Source organism: Dermacentor variabilis, chromosome 1 (genome assembly GCF_050947875.1).
Source record: "Dermacentor variabilis isolate Ectoservices chromosome 1, ASM5094787v1, whole genome shotgun sequence".
Classification (NCBI taxonomy): domain Eukaryota; kingdom Metazoa; phylum Arthropoda; class Arachnida; order Ixodida; family Ixodidae; genus Dermacentor; species Dermacentor variabilis.
Genome location: NC_134568.1, coordinates 103,473,463 through 103,492,544, shown reverse-complemented (window position 1 = coordinate 103,492,544; position 19,082 = coordinate 103,473,463). Strand labels below are relative to the sequence as shown.

The 19,082-nt window shown below is 43.8% G+C and overlaps 1 protein-coding gene across 1 annotated transcript in view; it reads right to left on the bottom strand.

Moving 5' to 3' along the window:
• Window positions 1–19,082, bottom strand: part of Oseg2 (intraflagellar transport protein Oseg2) — an 85,799-nt gene that overhangs the window by 65,623 nt on the left and 1,094 nt on the right. Inside the window, exons 2-5 of the mRNA XM_075691871.1 lie at window positions 18,506–18,649; window positions 5,201–5,313; window positions 2,096–2,201; window positions 1,128–1,207 (exon numbers count right to left, since the gene is read on the bottom strand). Of these exons, the coding sequence (XP_075547986.1) occupies window positions 1,128–1,207; window positions 2,096–2,201; window positions 5,201–5,313; window positions 18,506–18,649 (443 nt within the window). The remainder of the gene's footprint in view (window positions 1–1,127; window positions 1,208–2,095; window positions 2,202–5,200; window positions 5,314–18,505; window positions 18,650–19,082) is intronic.

The following is a 19,082-nucleotide window of genomic DNA, read 5'->3' as shown; positions in this document are numbered from 1 at the left end:
TCAGTCAAGGAAATTTTCTGAGAACAGAAAGGCTAAATAACATTTTGTAAACTAGAACGAGAGTTAAGCCCGGCAAATGCTAACATTATCGAGCTTACAGCTTGGGGACGATGCTGTCTGTAGCGGAAGAGTAGTGGAGAACACCAGCGGACCTTCTTTCAACTTTTGCCTTTGCCGCCGGCAAGCTGTAATATCGCGTTTTTCTTTTGCCTCGAGAAGGGCTCGTCGCGTAGGACTGGGTGTTGGTCACGATTCCTGTATTTGATTTTGGAATTGTCGCTATAGCCGGCAGTTTTCTTGGGAAGCGCTACAGCGCCCTAAAAAACAAGTTTCAAAGCGTGACGCCCCGAAGATGCCGCGCTGCTGTCATCCATGCCGCTATTGGCAAAAAAAAGACAGCCGTCCACCATTGGATTACACACACGATTGAGCTCGCAGGCGTGTTTAGCGCAATCTAAATGACAATTATTCTGTCGGAAGGCAAGACTGACACGTGGACGCCAAAATCTAAACTACTTGCGTATGAATACCTCTCCTTCTTTTCTTCTTTTTTTCTTTATTAGAACATATAATATACAAACACAATATTTCGCCAGTCTGTCAAAGCATTGATGCTTTTGAGTGGGACTGGGCAGTGTGTTGACCTGAAAAGTGCGTTGACCTGACTTGAAGGGGGGTGTAGCGAAAAAATAATAATAACAGAAATAATCAAGCGCTGAGTCAGTTTCAGTCTATTCATTTTGCCTACGTAGCTGCCATGTTCTAACAAGACTTTTTATTCATTCTCTATCCCAGTGTATCCCTTGTTTATAATCGAGGAGCTTATGTACACGCAGGATCCTAGTGTAGACCACGTAAATTGACTTGACGATCGACCACCGTAATAGCACTATCGCCATAGCCGAGTTGTGGTACTTCGTTCCGTGGGCTCAGTTCTCCCACAAAAGAGTTTCACTCAATAAGTGTTTATTTCACGAATAAAAAAAATACAGAAGGAGGTTCCAGAGCATCTGATTCCTGCTTCCTGATTCTTTGTGCCCATCGTCTGCGTGTCCGCCACCACGGCGTTCTCTCAGCGCACAAAATAGGCTGCGCAATGTATACTTGCAAGCCGCGTGCTTTCTCACCTGCTGACCACGGAGACAACGTAGGAGTCGGTGCCATACAACGTCGACGACTTGTTGGTCTTGACGTTCGCGCTCCGCACCTGCGAGCGGGAACGAACGTGTCAACCTTCCACCCTTGCCAGACTCGAAATCCTAGCGAAAAAAAAAGTGGCAAGCGATGACTTCGGACGCGTTTAAGAAAACTGACAAACTGTCGACTCCATCCGCGCAAAATTAAGCTAGGCCCGTTGAACATGCGTGCGCGGCAGCCATGCCTCGGGTTCGTTGCATTCTGCTGTCAAGGCCAAAGCTCTCCCTGGTGCTACAAAATCACTTGCCCATAACGCTAAGTACTTGATTGTAGGTGCCTCGATATCTAAGCTTCCTGCATCGCGAACGAGCACGCAAACAAAGCGCGCATTCGCATTTATTTTTATTTAATTTTTTCCCCAGAACGCCAGTTTGATGTGATTACCACTTAGGATATTTCAAGCTTAAGTACTCTAATTAACTCAAGGGGAGAGGTTCTACGTTACCGTAGCGTCGCTGTCGCTAGCTCCTTCATGGACAAAGTCCATCAGCGCAAGGTTGCACTCGAGTGGTCACAAAGTTTGCAAAGTGTACAGACGTTCAACTAAAGGAATCGATTAAGAAATATGATTAAACACATTGAATATCCCACGTGATTATTACTATTGCCGTGCTTCAACATCCCCCGTGCCCGCAAGTATTTCTCCTTCTTTCTCTTTTTAAAAACATCGCGCTGACGTTATTGCCGTGTCTGATACTTTCATGCGGTCGCATTCTGTTGCATTTCAAGAGGATACGCTGGCCGGAGTTATAGGCAGTCGTGGTTATAACATACCACTCGTGTATGCTCGCGCTGAGGTTCGTCACTGCGTTATGAAAAGTTGCACGTGCTTATTATCCTTTCCCCAGATGGCGTAACACTCCGCGCAGCGCAATAGTGAAAAGTCTTGCGTGCTCACTTTTCCTTCGGCGAGTCCGAATACGATGGGACCGTGGTGAGGCCAAGTCATGCAGGTGACGGCACTCTGCTGGATGAACTTGTTGCATATGACTTTCTTCTCGCCCCTGCGAGAGAAGGACTTTGACACGATTTACGCAGGTACTTTCACGAATCACATTAGGGTGTCCTGCCTTGTAAAAGAACCCACCAAGGTTATTTTCATGGCTTGAATCAGTAATATATTAATCTTACTAGCTAATATTAATATTTGTAAACGGATAAAGCTGGTTTGAGTAAAGATAAAAGAGATGAACGAAATATACGATCAGGCGAAATTTGTTTTGGAACGTATGTTATATATTCAATTTCAAAGCGCATTTTTATATTTCTAGCAGGCCGTAACCCTCCAATATCCCGAGGAACGAAGTCCATAAAGACGTCAAGCTCAGTTAAACTTCGCAAATTATAATAATCAGTTATTCAGAGAGCGTGTTTCAGAATCCACTATCTGGTTTCTCCACATAATATTGCGGCTGCAATTGTCACTCTTGTTCGTCGAAAACTTTGCTTTCGAGTTTTGCGTGTCCATCAAGAGGAATCATGGCCTACAAAATGCAACTGACGTTACTAGTAGTAGTGTAAGACTTTTATTCAGCCCAAAATTACAGGCCGAGCATATCGTAGTGCGTGACCTGGCAAATGGAACTAAGTCCTTCTAAATGTAGGGTTTTATGTATCTCACAAGTTTGCTCTTCGCCTGTCATTTAACTACTCAACAATACCGCTATACAGTCCGTCAGCAACCGATACCTGGGTGTACATATCTCCTCATCTCTAACTTGGTTCCACTACATCACTAACATAACTAGTAACATACACGTTCGTTAGCATACATCCGCCATAAGTTTTATTCCGCACATGTCTCGTCAAAACTACTTGTATGAAACTCACTAACATGCAGAAAACTCGAATACGCCGATGCGGTATGGAACCTTATCGTGGACAAATTAATTAAGGCTCTGGAACTTGTCCAACTTAATTCCGTTCACTTAATTCTTCAAAACTACAACCGTCACGTAATCCTAAGCACCATGAAAACATCACTGCAGCTTTAATTTCTTGCTTCATGCTGAAAATATTTTCGTGTGTGCCTATTTCACAAAATTTTCACCACATTCCCTCTCTCTAAAGCAGTCTTACCACACCACCTTCTTACGTCTCGACAAGTATTGGCCATATAGAAAAGGTGGAAGTTATGCAACGTCTAACCAAGTCTTGCGGTGAATCTTTTATCTCCAGAACATGGTTCGACTGAAGCCATCTTTCCGGATCCACATTTGTCATCACCAACCATCAGTTCTTTCGTTCCGCTCTAGTTAACGTTGCGTACTAAATAAATTATTTTTGTATACAGCATTGACACATAATTCGACTACCTAATGTTGTATAATGAAATATTTAACCAAATGTAAGAATGCCTGAATAATGCTTTCGGCCCAGAAAATGTTACTAAAATAAAATAAAATAAAAGCTAAATACGAATTTGGCTTCTGGTGCACACAGTGCAGCAGGCGAGAATTTTCGGGGGGACTGGTGGGCTTGAATGGAACTGCTTATTCGCAAGTTGTGTTCTGTCGGAGTGAAAAGAGCACACTGGCGATTAGATAAGTAAAACTACGTACGAGGATTACGAGCTAGTACATGTACGTGCGTTAACTGTGGAGGGGCAGTTACGTCGTCCAGCGTAATGCTACTCAACGTACACTGGCTGTCGCTGAGTGCTCTAGTTAAAGAACTTGGTGCTCTGGATACATTTCTTTCTTAAGCACATGTATTTACACGCATGCTCCGTAGATTGATGTGGTTAAAGTGAGTCTGAAGTTGCACTTTTCGACCTAACGGCTATCAACTCCTATTACGGCGCTTTGTTTTTCGTAAACAGTGCGACAGATAAACACCACGTAGAGGTAGGTAAGTCACCATGCTGATGTGATATAGCCTTGAGACTAACGGTTTCCTAATACTGGTGAGCACCTTTCAGCGTTGCATCACCTTGTCAATTTGGCTTGTCAGTCGGGTTTGGCATTGGTCAGTCGTGCAAAACTAGTCACACCTTCACCCGAGAAGGAACAAAACTTCGGGCAAGGGAGATACGCAAGTTCGCAGTCAACTCCTCTTTCGACATCGCTGCATTCGAGAGAGCCAATTTTGTTTTCTTGAAAATCCTGTCACAGTTCGTGACAATAGAGTTTAGCCAGTAAAATATGGCAATGGGATGTTCAGAAGTGAACGCAGTCTAGAAACTGGTCTCTCCCTTTATATAAGAACTCGTCCTGCCTTAAATCATTATATATCGGACTTGTTGCGAACGGTTGCACTGCGTCGTTTATTTCATAGAATGGTGTTCAGTCCTCATAGAAACACGCTGTCCTTGTCTCCGCCATGCCGTATTTCACATCGTTTTCATAATCGCAGTAGCTTTTGGCGCATTTTTGGTCATACTAAAGCATTTAACATGTCCGCTGTCCCGCATGCCACAAGCAATTGGAATGGCCTTTCTGATGACGTCACAAGCACCAGAGGTACTAACGCATTTAGAGACAGGATAACCGCCATACTTACCTAGTATCTTTGTTTTTATGTTCTGTTACCAAAACAAAACGTTTTCTAATGTTGTATTACATGTATGAAACAGCAGTTTCATACATGTAATATACATGTAATACATACAAGAGCATGTATGTTGTAATACATGCTCTTGTTTAGTTCTGAGCCAAGCTGTGTTCCGTTTTTATACAGCCGCATTCCAAAACCTAAATTTTGTATAACTGCTTTCCTTGATTTTAAGAGTATAATGTCTGGTGTTTGTCGCCAACAATTGTATAACGTTTTTCTTCAATCGTTGTATTTGCTCTTATGCTTTTGCGATTTCAATGTATATTGTCCCACTCACACAATGCCCCCATGTAACGGAGCCTGTGGGTTATTTGAATAAATAAAATCTCCCACCTTGAACCCTGTCACATACACCCTGGATGGGCAAGTTCACAGAACACAGTCAGAAAACACGGCGGCAAGGCAGGTTGTCAAAATTTTTTGACATTTAAGGGTATATACTTCTCACCAATCTTCTCCAATTTTGTAAACGTAGATGATGCTGTCAGTTTGGGCAACGGCCAACTTGGCAGAATCTGGAGAGAAGCAAATGGCCTTGACGACGTAGCTCTTCTTCCCGTACTGCGGATAAAAGAAAATAACCGGTGCCGACAGTGAGAGAAGCTGGGGAACGCCATGGTGTCAAAAGGGACGGAATTCAGGACGCAATTTGCAAACGAAGCACCCGGCCATGTGCGCAATGTGGGCGACCGATCGTATAGCTACGGCAAAGCAGTTGTGATATTGCGTCAGGTAATGTAGATAAAGGCTCCTTACTTGCGCTATTTGCGAAAAATGCCCATGAGTTCAATATCTCTGAACACAAAACTCTCAATTGGTTCGAAACTTGCAGGTCTACAAATTATTGCGTCGCCTGGCAATGAGTATTTCGAAAATCGATGTTGTATTATGAAGTGTATGACTATGTACAAAAGTGATTGTCTCTTTCTCGTTGACATGTGACTATGTACGTCGGCTGCAGCTCCCAATAACTTATTGCGAGCTGTCATGACGTGAAATTCGGCTATTCGTGTACGCTGTACAACAGGCGCGAATTGACGATTTTGAAGCGAAAATTTTATTCTAAAACGACAAAATTATAAGGATGCAACGCGCATTTTGGAATCTGTGTGAAGCTAAGCTTTGTAGGAATATGCGCGGAACGAAGAGACAATCTTGCGTCCCGGTACATCGATGACAACTCTATATTATTTTCTTTCTGCTGGCGCCTTCTCGAGACGCTGGTTTCCCGTCTGCCACTGCGTGTGCGGTAGCTGTCAGTCGCATGAGGGAGTACAGTCTCTATCGTCTTGGAATCCGCTGGATTGGTATCAGGCGCTTGTCTGCGGGTTGCAGGCGAAGGGCGGAGCTAGCTGTCACGGACTGTTCGGTTTCCATGTATGCCGGTTTTACTCGGTACAATGATACCGTTTCCCGGCGGCCACGTATTTCAATGGTAAGCGTCTTCCGACCATGGCGGAAAACCTTGAATAGCCCATCGTATGGTGCTTGTAGCGGTCGTCGTACTGCATCGTTTCGCAGAAATTTAATACGTGACTGCAGGATTCGAGTTCGCTGCTCACATGTGTTCTCCTTTCTGTGGCTGTCACGGAGGTGTAGGTAGGAGCTCTTTCGTGATGTCACGGAGGCGAGATGCCTAGTCGCCGGCAGGAATGTGGGCTAGGTGTTGGCCCGACGCGAAGAACTCACCGGGCGGACGTAGCGTCGTGCTGTAAACTAATTCCGTAGCGCTGCAGCCGATGTCTGCCTTGAATGCTGTGCGTATGCCCAAGAGCACGATGGGCAATGCTTCCACCCAAGAGTGATGTTCACTTGCCATGAGTGCTGATTTTAATGACCGGTGGAATCTCTCAATCATTCCATTACTCGTCGGATGGTAGGCTGTAGTCCTGATGCGCGAAATTCCTATGAGCTTTGTCAGACTGGCGAATAATGCGGGCTCAAATTGGCTTCCTCTATCCGTTGTGATGGAGGATGTCACGACGAAGCGGCATAGCCAGTGGCTGACGAAAGTACGGGCAACAGTTTCGGCTGTAATGTCAGAAATCGAAATAGCCTTCATCCAACGCGTGAAACGGTCAACACAAGTCAGCACAAATGTTTGGCCTTGGCAAGATGACCATGGCCCAACGATGTCCACATGTATGTGGTCGAATCGAGCATCTGGCCCTGGAAACGTATCCAATGGTGTCACGTACAGTGCGGCGTTGTGCTTCGAAGTCTGTGCGCTTCGGAGATACCTGTGAGCAGATATTATACTTCCAGGTTTTATCTATAGTGATTTATGGTTTGATTCAGCAGAATCGAAGCTGCGCTCACCCACATGCCCAACAATGGACCAGCCCAATTTAAGAAAATTAAAGGAGTCATTCGATATGATGCGCTACTTCATTAAGAGGTCTCTCTGTGTTAGAGATATTTATGAGATGTGCAGGTTCCATGATATATTAATTACGCAGAACGGGGCGACGCAAGACCTTTTTCAAGGGAAGAAGGTCGGTCCACCAACCGAAACTGTAGGGTAAACACACACACACACACACACACACACACACACACACACACACACACACACACACACACACACACACACACACACACACACACACACACACACACACACACATATATATATATATATATATATATATATATATATATATATATATATATATATATATATATATATATATATATATATATATATATATATATATATATATATATATATATAGGAGTATTATAGGACTGCAATCTGTCCAGCAATAGTAAGTACTCGACGCTTTAATGCAAATTATTCCCTATGCCTAGCACGTTGGAAACGGCTTTCCAAGTCTACATACGCACACCAAATGGTTAGACCAGGCCGGAAGCTTATTTGACTTGGCCTCAGCAAGGCACCCTTAGATATATGATCCCATCATGCGGTTATATAAAATTCTTTCAATAGGTTTTACCATATTTGATGTAATAGAAATAGATCTAATATTGTCAAAATTGTAGTCAGCTCACTGTTTTTTTTAAATAGCGAAATTATTTTGACTGTCCTCCATTCTGGAGGAATCCAAACATTTCTTAGAGAATAAGTCAACGTGTGTAGCAGATTACAAACATTTTTAGCATCGTATTGGAAATGCCATCGGGACCCTGGGCTAAGGCAGGCAAAGATCTAATGATACTGGAAATCTCAGAGACGAACTTCCACAAGGTCATCCGCGACGGGAGACCTTAAGGGCCCATTTGGCAAAACTGATGTTAAGAGTTGTTCTAAGCCCTTTCCGATGAATTCTAAAGAACCAGCTGTCTGGCGGAGCGAAATAATTACAGACGTCATATTCGCTGGTGTCGGAATGAACTTTTTATAACGAAGGAATCTGAACTGTGCTTTTTTGTTACTGGGGTTAGAGAGAAAGTCACGATGTTTCTCCTTATACTCCTCCTTGCCATTCGATACTCTTATCTTGAATGTAGCAGCTGCGAACTTATAATCCTTCAAGCTATTCGGACACTGCTTGTAAAGCAGCTTTTTCCAAGCGACTTTTCGTCGCCTATACTCCCGCGTGCCCTCCGAATTCCACCAAGGAGAGGAAGTACTTTTAGCCATCTTAACATTAAACTGAGATTCTTTAACGGTACTTTTTTAAAACAGAGCAAATACTCATGGCTTTGATGTCATTCGGCATGGTTGTTTGAGAGTTGAGGACCGTTTTCAAGACACTCTGGAATTTCTTGTAACTGACAAAAGTACGCGCTAGAGACTCTGTAGAAATAAGAGGGCATACAATATCAAACATAATAGGTAGATATGGTCACTGTTTGAAGCGGAGTCGACAGTAGACCAAGAAGTGACGGAAATCCTCGAAGTGGCAAATGTTACATATAATGCTGATTTAGAAAGACTGACTAAACGTAACTGCTTTCGTGTTTAAACAACAACAACAAAAAAACGATTAATTGCCCAATCCGAATATTGTTTTCTACATGACTGAAAACCCAAGGCACATGATGTGAATGGATAGTCCCCGGCAAGCACACTTCCTTTCTTACAAGATTTCACAACAGTATCAAGGTAGCGAATGTCCTGAACACCAGCGGGAAAGTGTGCATCACCTAAGGAAAATGGGAAACATCCAGGAATAGTTTCATCTATTGCTAATATCTCGCACCCCACAGATGTATACCAATTGTACATTCTTGGTTTGTGGCATATTTTAGTTGATATGAAGAATCAAGTCCTCCATCTCTCGATGGGCGGTCCAATCGAAATAAATGATAATTTCCAATGTGAAAATATTAGCCACTTGAGAGCCAGGCTTCCTGAATGCCAGGAGAAAACTGTGAACAATCTGTAGCAGCGGAAATAATGGAACGGAAGTTCCACTGTAATATAGTTAAGAAGCTATGATGAATTAATGCCTACAGTAGAGACCGCTTGCTCAATAATACTCTGTTTTAAAGAATATGTCTTCGAAAGACTATCTTTAAGATACTTCTCGGTTTTTGATTGAGGGACAGAGCAGGAAAAATTAGCGTTAGCATAAGTCTTCGAAAGACTATATTTAACAAACATTGTTTTTTACTGCGGGAGGGAGTTCGGAGAATTACCATTCGGTTATCTTGTGTGTTTAAGCGTCCGATGATCCATTTCTACATTTTGGTTGTTTCCTGACGCTGATTCAGAGAAGCATCCATTGTCGCTCTGCTGAGCTGAAGTTGATGGCCTTGTATTTTCGGAGTTTTCTACAATAACAGGCAAATAATTATCAGCCGCTCAGCGTTCGATGTAATATGGTGAACAGGAATGTGCGAACAAACAGTGGAGCTCGCAAGAGAATTGAAAAGCTGTATACCATTTGGAGTGTCAGCTCTTGAGCGACAGGCTTGATGTTAGGCCTTCCATAGCTTTTGTCATAATCGCCATAGTCGCTGTTCTTGTTTCCGATCGAGCGTGTGTCTCCTATCTATTATGAGGGATTGGCCAAGAAATGGGTGGATTATTCCAATTTATAATGAAGAATAATTTCAGAATTTCTATGGACTTAGTGCCGCAGAAGGTGAAATTATCTGTTAAAATATAATCAGTGACATCAGATCGAATGAATAATCAATCATTTAAAAGTACACCAAGAAAGAAAAGATACAATTTTAACACGGCATTCGGTTGGATCCCATAAGTTTTTGGACAGCCGAGTAAACATCCCTGTGACTGAATCACAGAGTGGAGGCTCAAAACGAAAGAATAACAGGTTCCGTTAAGTCCAGGCTAAGTCTCCGAAGAGCTAGTTTCAATATTATTTTTCTTGTCGTAGTAAAGCGGCGACAAGATACGAGGAAGTGATGAATTGTTTCTTCGTCATTAAAGAAAGAACAAAGAGGGTAGCGCATCAAACCCGACCTGTGAAAGTAGAAGTTCAGGGAGGAAATGCGGCAACGTAATTTTGTGCGGGAGACCTCAAGCATCCTTGTGTTTCAGTATTCGCTACGCCACGGAAATACCAGGCGCTTATAATTTGGAGAAGCAGTCAGGACTGAGTCTAATAAGGATTTCATAATCGAACGTTTCCAAAATCTAGCCGCCGGGATGTGTGCTGTCAGTTGTATATATATAGGCCAGGAAGGACTGGGCATAAAAGGAACGTCTTTGCCAGTGAATAGGCAGTTTTATTTAAAAGCAAACCTTTCTGACCGGGTACCTAAATCAAACAAACACATTTCAGATGAATAGGAACTAGCAAGTGAGAGAGTATTAGCATGGGCGAAGCACTAGACGCGGTAAGGGAAGAACATATAGATAGTGAGTCAATAAGAATAGGAACTTTCTAGTTGAATGGTCTAAATTACGTGAAGCTAGAATTATTGCCATAAACTCAGCTAGGAAAACAGGCACAAAAATCGGGCCCACTTAATGAAAAAAAAAAACACACAAACACTCCGTACAGATGGTTAACTAGCGAAGCTGAAACGTGCGGCCCCGGTGTTTATCACTGGGTTAATCCCGACGGTTCATTAAACGACGGCTTGGTAGGCTGCCAGTAAGCAGTTGCTGCTTGCGCTCGGCTGCACGAGCCTGTTCTTGTGCGCGGGCTGCAGCATCGGGACGGCGTAGACGAGCTCGTTCCCGGTTCTGTTCGCGGCGTTGCTGATCGAAAGCTGCCTGCTCCTAAGTAGTACGTATGACGCGTGGCCTACCCCTTTCGGAACTGGAGAGAAACTGCTGCGCGCGTGCTCGGCTGCGACGGATAGCAACGAAGTCGCTACTGGCGCAGCTAATCCAACACCACCTATAGATAGCGCAAGGCATTTTCACTCCGATCTATAACGTCACGTTACCTGGCTCGACTGTCATAGAATCGAATGGGGATGCTCCCGAGTAGGCAACAGGGATTTTGACGTCACCACTTTCATCACGCCAGACTTGTCAATGGAAATTTTGGGCCAGGTAGCGTGAGGTCATGGATTGGAGTAAACAGGCCTCGCGTTACTTAAGTGGTGTTAGCTAATCGCGTGCCTCTCTTTCTTTTTTTTTCCGCGTACGCATGGAGTCGCGCCGGAAGAGTTTTCGGCATACAAGCGACCGAAAGACGCACGGACGGAGGCATCGGCTAGCCACATACAGCTTCGCTGTAAAAGACCATGCAGTCGAGCACAGGGCAAAATAATCCAATGCTGTAGCCCTTTCCACGCAATGTGATGAGTCTGTCGCAACGACAGTGTTTGTTGTCAGTGTGTTTAGATGGTCTTGTAACAAGCCGCTTAAGATTCCGTAAGGTAGTAGTTTCGCGTGGTTTGGGAAAATGTTATCAAACGTAATTTCCGGGGAATTCGGATGCGTATTACTGGGAAGTACATCGCGAATTTGTACATTCAGTGGCTCAAGTAATGTTTGCACGAATATAACCTGTGGTATATGGAACATGGGCCAACGAACAGGAAAAAAAAATAATTGATGGAAAGTGGCTTAATGGAAAGTCTAGACGGCCAGAAGACGAAATCGGCCTAAGAGAGGTGGGATTCTCGCTTCCAGGTATAATACAGCATTGGCAACGTATTTTGGAAGACCTAAGTACAAACGCGGTGCCTCTCGTTAAAGTCTTAACCTTATTTATTCTCCTCTTCATAATCCGACGCTCGCCCAGCACACGTCATCTAATGGCGCGGTTGGCGACAGCGACGCCTTATATAACAATGATCGCGGGCGATCGCCGGCGAGAGCAGTGAATCAGAGAGGTCTTGTTGTCCGAATGAAATTGTTGCTGCTGCTGAAAAATGACTTCTTTTTCGTTGCCTTCTGTGAACGATCGTCAACTGTACTGGGAAGCGCGTAAACACTTCTTTCTCATCGTGCAACACTTTGCGCTCGGCTGCAAAGAGGTAAAGAGAGCGAAGAGGCTTTGTTTATTACTTATTTTCTCATTTTTATGGTGTCTCGCATATTTGTTGAATTTGATAATGGTGTATCTGTTTGTGTGTTTTTTCAGGACGAATCAATGTTTTGTGCCCCCCCCCCCAAAAAAAAGATAAAGAAATAAACTATCTAATGGGCAAACAAGCGAGCAATCAAAACGCTTAGAAGTATGCGAATAGTAATGTTTGAGATCAAATCGAATACAAACAGAATAGTGCCGGAAGCGAATCGATTTGAATATTGAATAATTTTCTAATAAAGAACAGCCGTTTTCACAATTAATATTAAACGATGTTCTCATACTTGTATTCATAACGCTAGCCGCTCCTGTCCTTACATTGCCCGTTATGAAGCAATGCTTATTAAAAGCACAAACGGAGCAATGAAAAGAAATAAGCAGAATTGTTCGCAGAGCTAATGATCACTGTATACCCGGCTAAGCCTGGCTCCATAAGCGGAGTAGTCTTCCCCACTGCGTAAGTTCTTATGTTCTATGCCCATATATTGCTCCAATTTTATGCTTGATTTTTTTTTGTTTTTTCGGAAGTCCTTTACACAAAAGATATGCGGGATAAAAGAGAATCAAATATAAGCTCGTAACTCTGCTTCGTGCAAGAACTGCAGCAATGCCTCTGTAAATTTATCGTCCGTCACCTAACTGGTGTAGTTTTCGGGTACATATCTGGCTTCAGTTCAGCCTTTCTTAAATATTTAACTCCGATCGCCCGTGTTCCAGGACAACCAAATCAGGTGTCGATCATCCGGCGTAGCCACTGAAGCCGAGCCCTCGGGCCACGTGCCTCGGTCGGCTTTTGCCGATGTCCAATCCCAGGTAAAGGATGGTACGTGTAAGGTCTACACCAGTCCGAAACCCCCGAAGTGATAATTGCTGCGCCCGGTTAAGGCACACTTGAGGTTTTGAAATATTCGAAAGCTATCCGAAAAAAAGATATTCGTATTTACGAATAGTGACTGTTCAAATTCGAAAACCGAATCGAATAGTAAATCCATTTTTTTATAAAGTTTCGTACATTCGCGCACCATGTCCCATCTCTGACGTGCCACTATGTGCTGCGTCAAGAAGTGCTCGAGAGGCGCCGTGCCGATGCGTCGTACTACGTACGGATGAATCGTTGTGGATTGCGATGTATACTACGGTGTACGAGACAAACATAAACTACTGTCCAGTTAAAGGAAGTTAATTGAAGCCAATGGCGCAAAATTAGTGCAGAAAGAAAAGCAAAAGCCGCGCTATTTAAAACGAAACTTTATTTGCCTATACCCTCTTGGGTCTGGCGTGGCTCCTGCTGCTGTCTGCATACTAGGTCGGGCGGTATTTCCGCAGATATACTTGTGGATAATATACGAAGGTTACATGTGCGCCGAACGCAAGTACCAGCAATTTCTGCATGTACATAATTCCTGTATCCTGACCGACAAAGTAGTGTCAGTAAGCACACCTGTGCTCAGCGCAATAAAAACAGATTCCTAAATAAATCCCGAACATATAACGTCGGCTCATATTCAACGCGTTCTTTGATTTATTTGATTTCCTTTTATTTAGACATTCGGTACATGCAACTTGGTGTGTGCCTACTCTTGGCCAATCCCCCCGAATGGGTCAGGTAGGTGGGCCTGAACCATTCCCTCGAATGGGTCAGGTGTAGTGTCACCAGTGTGACACTACAGGGGTAGAAGCCGTAAATGTATTTAGCTATGTGTCGCAATTATCACTGCATACGTGTCGTCCATCATTATTCCATCAACACACAAGTGACATCGCCTTCGTCCTCACGACGTCGCTGCGTAGACGTCTCACACTGTGCACATGCCCAGGAATTTTGGACATTGCCCCTTCGGCTGTCTCTTGAACTTCACCGCAGTGCACTAGCGTTACTCAATGGGCAGAATTTAAAAAAAAAAAAAAAACTGATATTCCAAAAGGCCGTCCGAATTTCAACAACTTTCAGTTAGCAACGTCGAGAGGGTATGTCCTTTTATTAACACGTCTATTTGCGGCAATTAGTCGTAACGTAGCAGGGAAAGTTTCGAATGAGTGCTGTGAACATGCATTAGAAGGACGTATAACCTCTCGACGTTGCTAACTGAATGTTGTTGAAATTCTGGCGGCCTTTTGGAATATAATTTCTCTTAAATGTTGCTCATCAAGTTAAGCTAGTGCAATGCGGTGAAGTATACATGGCCGCAGGTTCACTGTCCAAAATTCCTGGGTATCTCCGCATGAACTGTTTTCATTTTAGCATACGTTGTGAATGGTGCAGTGCACAGACATAAGTACTGCGCGTCATTAAGGTTGTGACCTGTGCGGTACGTAAACAATGCATGAGATTAGACGTTCCATAGGATGAAAATAAATACAGTTGTACGCATCGCATTTAGTTTTATAGCATTCAAGACGCTTAGGTGGGCTAGTTGGTTACGAGTATTATGAAACGTGGTTTTAGGGCACATTTTTAGACGGGACGCAGCGAGATCACAGGACAAGCGCCGGTCCTCTGTACCTCGCTGTATCCCGCCTAAAATGGCACCGTAAAACCCTATTTCATAATAGTTTTATAGCATTTAATTAACGGCTTCACGAAAGCTTCGTTTCACATAGATTCCAGCATTTGCGTTGGTTCTGCGTATTCTTTTTAGTTGTTGTTTTTCAGTTTGTGTCCACACCATCTTGTAAAAACAAAAAATGAACATTTAGCCCTACCTCGGAACCTCATGAATGCGCTCATGTTATACACCCATGACATGGCGCCACCTCCTCGCCCTTGGCTCCGCCGTCACGAGCCCAATGATGCACGCACTAGGCCACACCTTTAGCCAGCCAGAACCGTGGAGCCACCGTGGCGTCGGGAAGCTTCATCGTCTCGCACCCCGGAGTCCCGGGTTCGATGGCCACCAAGATCGAAATGTGTCAAATTTTCTTTTCAGGGCAATTGATTTACTTTGTGTACAGGAACCTCCCTGATAAAGAGGTCAATGCGAGCGTTTTCTGACCTGTTTTTAGACTTTACGCCGTCGGCAATTTTTGGTACCACCCGCCATGGTTGCTTAGTGGCTATGGTGTTGGACTGCTAAGCACGAGGTCGCGGGATCGAATCCCGGCCACGGCGGCCGAATTTCGATGGGGGCGAAAACACCCGTATACTTAGGTGCACGTTAAAGAACCCCAGGTGGTCGAAATTTCCGGAGTCCTACACTACGGCGTGCCTCATAATCAGAAAGTGGTTTTGGCACGTAAAACTCAATAATTTAATTTTTTTTATTTTTAGTACCATCTTTTGGTCACGCCGACTACGAAGGATTTTCGCTCAATGGGGCATATAATGCTTTCGCATTAAAACGGTCGTTTTGCGTCTTGACTCTCTGTGCCTCCATCTGGGTACCTGCGCCTCTTCCTATAGGCCACCGGAGGTGCGCGCGGTGTGGGTTGACCGGTTTCACAAAGTAATTTTGGAGCGCCACTTAAACGAGAGCTGATCAGCCCTCAGGTGCTAATTTCCCTTCGGTACATCGTATCCGAGAAATAAGGACAAAGGTGGTGTCGTACGCGCTGCCTATTTGTATTGACTACAGAGTCGCTATAGCCCTTAAATCTTCTTTCCTTTCTTAGTTCACATATCGCGCCCTTTCTTTCACTAGGGGCTTATGCAATAATAATAATATAATATTTGGGGTTTTACGTGCCAAAACCACTTTCTGATTATGGGGCACGCCGTAGTGGAGGACTCCGGAAATTTTGACCACCTGGGGTTCTTTAACGTGCACCTAAATCTAAGTACACGGGTGTTTTCGCATTTCGCCCCCATCGAAATGCGGCCGCCGTGGCCGGGATTCGATCCCGCGACCTCGTGTTCAGCAGCCCAACACCATAGCCACTGAGCAACTACGGCGGGTGGCTTATGCAATAAGAATGCAGTTGTTGTATTACATTTGTTGAGGATAGACCCCACAATGTCTTGACAGTGACTTCACATACTTCACAATGAAAGGCACAGTCATTGAGAGAGCGGTTCCTAACACACTATAGTTCCGCAATTCCGAAACTATGCCTAGAGTCTGAATTGCGGCAGTCACAAACGCTGGTAAACGTGAAGAAGGAAGGAAGGCAAGAAAGAAAGAAAGAAAGAAAGAAAGAAAGAAAGGAAGAAAGAAAATGCGTTCTACAGGTGATTCTGACTTCGCGTGAAAAATTATATGTGCTTATGCTACATATGATTACGTGTTCCGGAACTCAAATAGGAAAGGAGTTGTGAGAACATCTACATTCTTTCATGAGGATAATTTCACACACTCAAAAAGAGAGAGAGAGAGACTAGTAAAACGACACCTTACATATTCTAAAGGAAATGATGTACAGCGCCTGCTAAGTAGAAGCTTGAAAATGTTTGTCAGATACATTTATATGTCACTGTTATAATATATCCGCGTAGGTCATCACCATTACTTGAGCATGTTCGCTACTGCGCATCAAATAAGCATTGAATACTACGACAGAGTCCAGCGTAGCGGTACACTAAAACGCTCTAATAGCAAAACATTGCACCTTGGATAAACACACTACACGGAACGCATTATATAAGAGGCACGACGAAATAGACAAATGGTAGACCACAATGGCAATTCTGCGAGACACCGCTAGTGACGACCGACCAGCATTTATAAAACTGTCCTGTAATCCATCTGTCGATTCGGTTAACCATCTTGCGATTTTGCATAGATACACAACTTAACCGTGTATATGTAAATCCCAAGTTTAGAAGTGCTGGAAAACAACGCGCAACAATGACAGTCGTCATTTTTGTAAACATATATGCATAGAGACTTCTGCCTCGCTTCGGTGCAAGAGCGAATACACAAATGCATCTCACACAAACCCCCATTTTCACACTTCTGGGCCCCTAAGAATTCTTACAGAAGTGTTAATTGAGTGATGATTAACAAATGATTGTCTGCGCAACCAAAAGTGTGCGGCAAGCTCATACACACACATATACAGACGCGCGCACACATAAAAAGAACAGAGCATAAAATGTGTACACGAAGAGAATACAAAGCAATAGCCGAGAAACATAATAAAGGATTACAGAACGACGGAACACACAACAGACACGAGAGTTTTTGTTCAGTTATTGAACTTCCTCTGGAACTCCTTTCAGGAAAATATTAAAATTACGCATGAAGACATCCAGCCACTGTGAATGAGCGTTATATGTCGCCTGCACTCTAGATAGAGAGTCACAAAAAATCTGAAGGCTGAAAGGCGCGCTGTTGCCTTGTGCCTTTCTGCGGAATATAAAAGCACATATTAGAAAGCAAGTGCGAGCAGCATATTTTTCCACGCATTAATTTGTGAAGAAAAAGAACATCCGATTTGTTGCGTCCACAGGTGAGGGTCTGTGTTAGCTCTGTGGAGATGAAAGGCTTTTGACAGAATCGATGTTTAAATATAAATGTGCACTCTTTTTGCACATTTTCGAGAAGTTCCCAATTTGACCGACAAGTGCCGTCCCAAACTACGGAGGCATACTCAAGAACTGGAAGGCATACGCTCTTACATAAAGTTACAAATGGCCCAGGTTGTTTGAAGCACGACCCACTGTATAATATACAGTAGGTCGTGGTTTGAAGTCTCTCGTCACCCGACATCCTGTGCCGAGCGTTGGAAGTGCGCGCTGCCCCGTCTGTTGAGCGTGGGGCGGGAAACTCGGAGAGCTACCGAAGTAAACTCCAAGTTCCTTCGTTCCCCGAGCTCTTGGCAGGAGAACGTCTTTAACGCTATAGGAGTCTTCCGCGTGAAGCTTATTACAACTTTCGTTTTTGATGCACTTATGACCAGCTTGTTTTCAGCGCACCATGACGCAAAGTTCGCAATGTCCTTCTGAAGAGCGGCGCATTCATTTACGTTTTTTAACGCTTTGAAAAGTTTCGCGTCATCAACATATAACAAAATTGAAGAGTTTTGAATGACTGCAGAAAGGTTGCTAATAAACAGCGAATAAAGAAGAGGGCCCAGGACAGACCTTTGAGGAACTCCACTTGTAACCGCATAAAGTTCTGACGGAACGTAGCAGTATGTAGGTAGCTTCTTGTCAGCGCTGTGACAGAGCGGTACAGATAATAATAATAATAATAATAATAATAATAATAATAATAATAATAATAATAATAATAATAATAATAATAATAATAATAATAATAATAATAATAATAATATTAATAATGGCTTTTTTAATAACCGGCATCCAATCGATGGAATTGCCGAGCGTTTTACAAGTCCTCGCAACGTGTCCCTCACAAATGAGTGCAGTGGATATAAATTTTGGCGCGCACCTTGGAGTCGATGGGTTTGGTAGAGAACTTGTCGCGGCGCTCTCCCATGTCGTCGAAAAGCAGCACGACCCTGTCAGCCGTGCAGACGGCCAGTTTGACGTTGTTGGGAGACCATGCCATCGCCACCACCTTGGCCGCCCCGTCCTGCGTTTGGATGCCACTCATATACGGCCTTCCATGTGTCTAACATGCGCACACGCACACACGCATACAAATACACAACAAAAGTAGCGTTGGACCGGTGCTGTATAGGCAAACTCTTGAAGCACACATTTAGCTAAGCGTACGTAAAGAGCAAGCGCAGGCTCGTGAAACAGGAGGTCCCGATGTTTAATTGCTGTCGGGAAGCCTCCTTAACCACGATGTTAAACTAGAAAGCACAGCCTGTGGCAGCGCTGATTTTATTTAGTATGATTCATATTTTGCGCAGAGAGCGTACAACAGCAAATACAAAGCAAAAAGCGTGAGAATGTGAGGAAAGAGAAAGGCGTTTACTCCACCCAAAGCAATAACGTATAGTCGGCGTCACCCTTGTGTAGAGCGCGGGAACGGAGCCGAGTGTACGTAAGAAGACTAA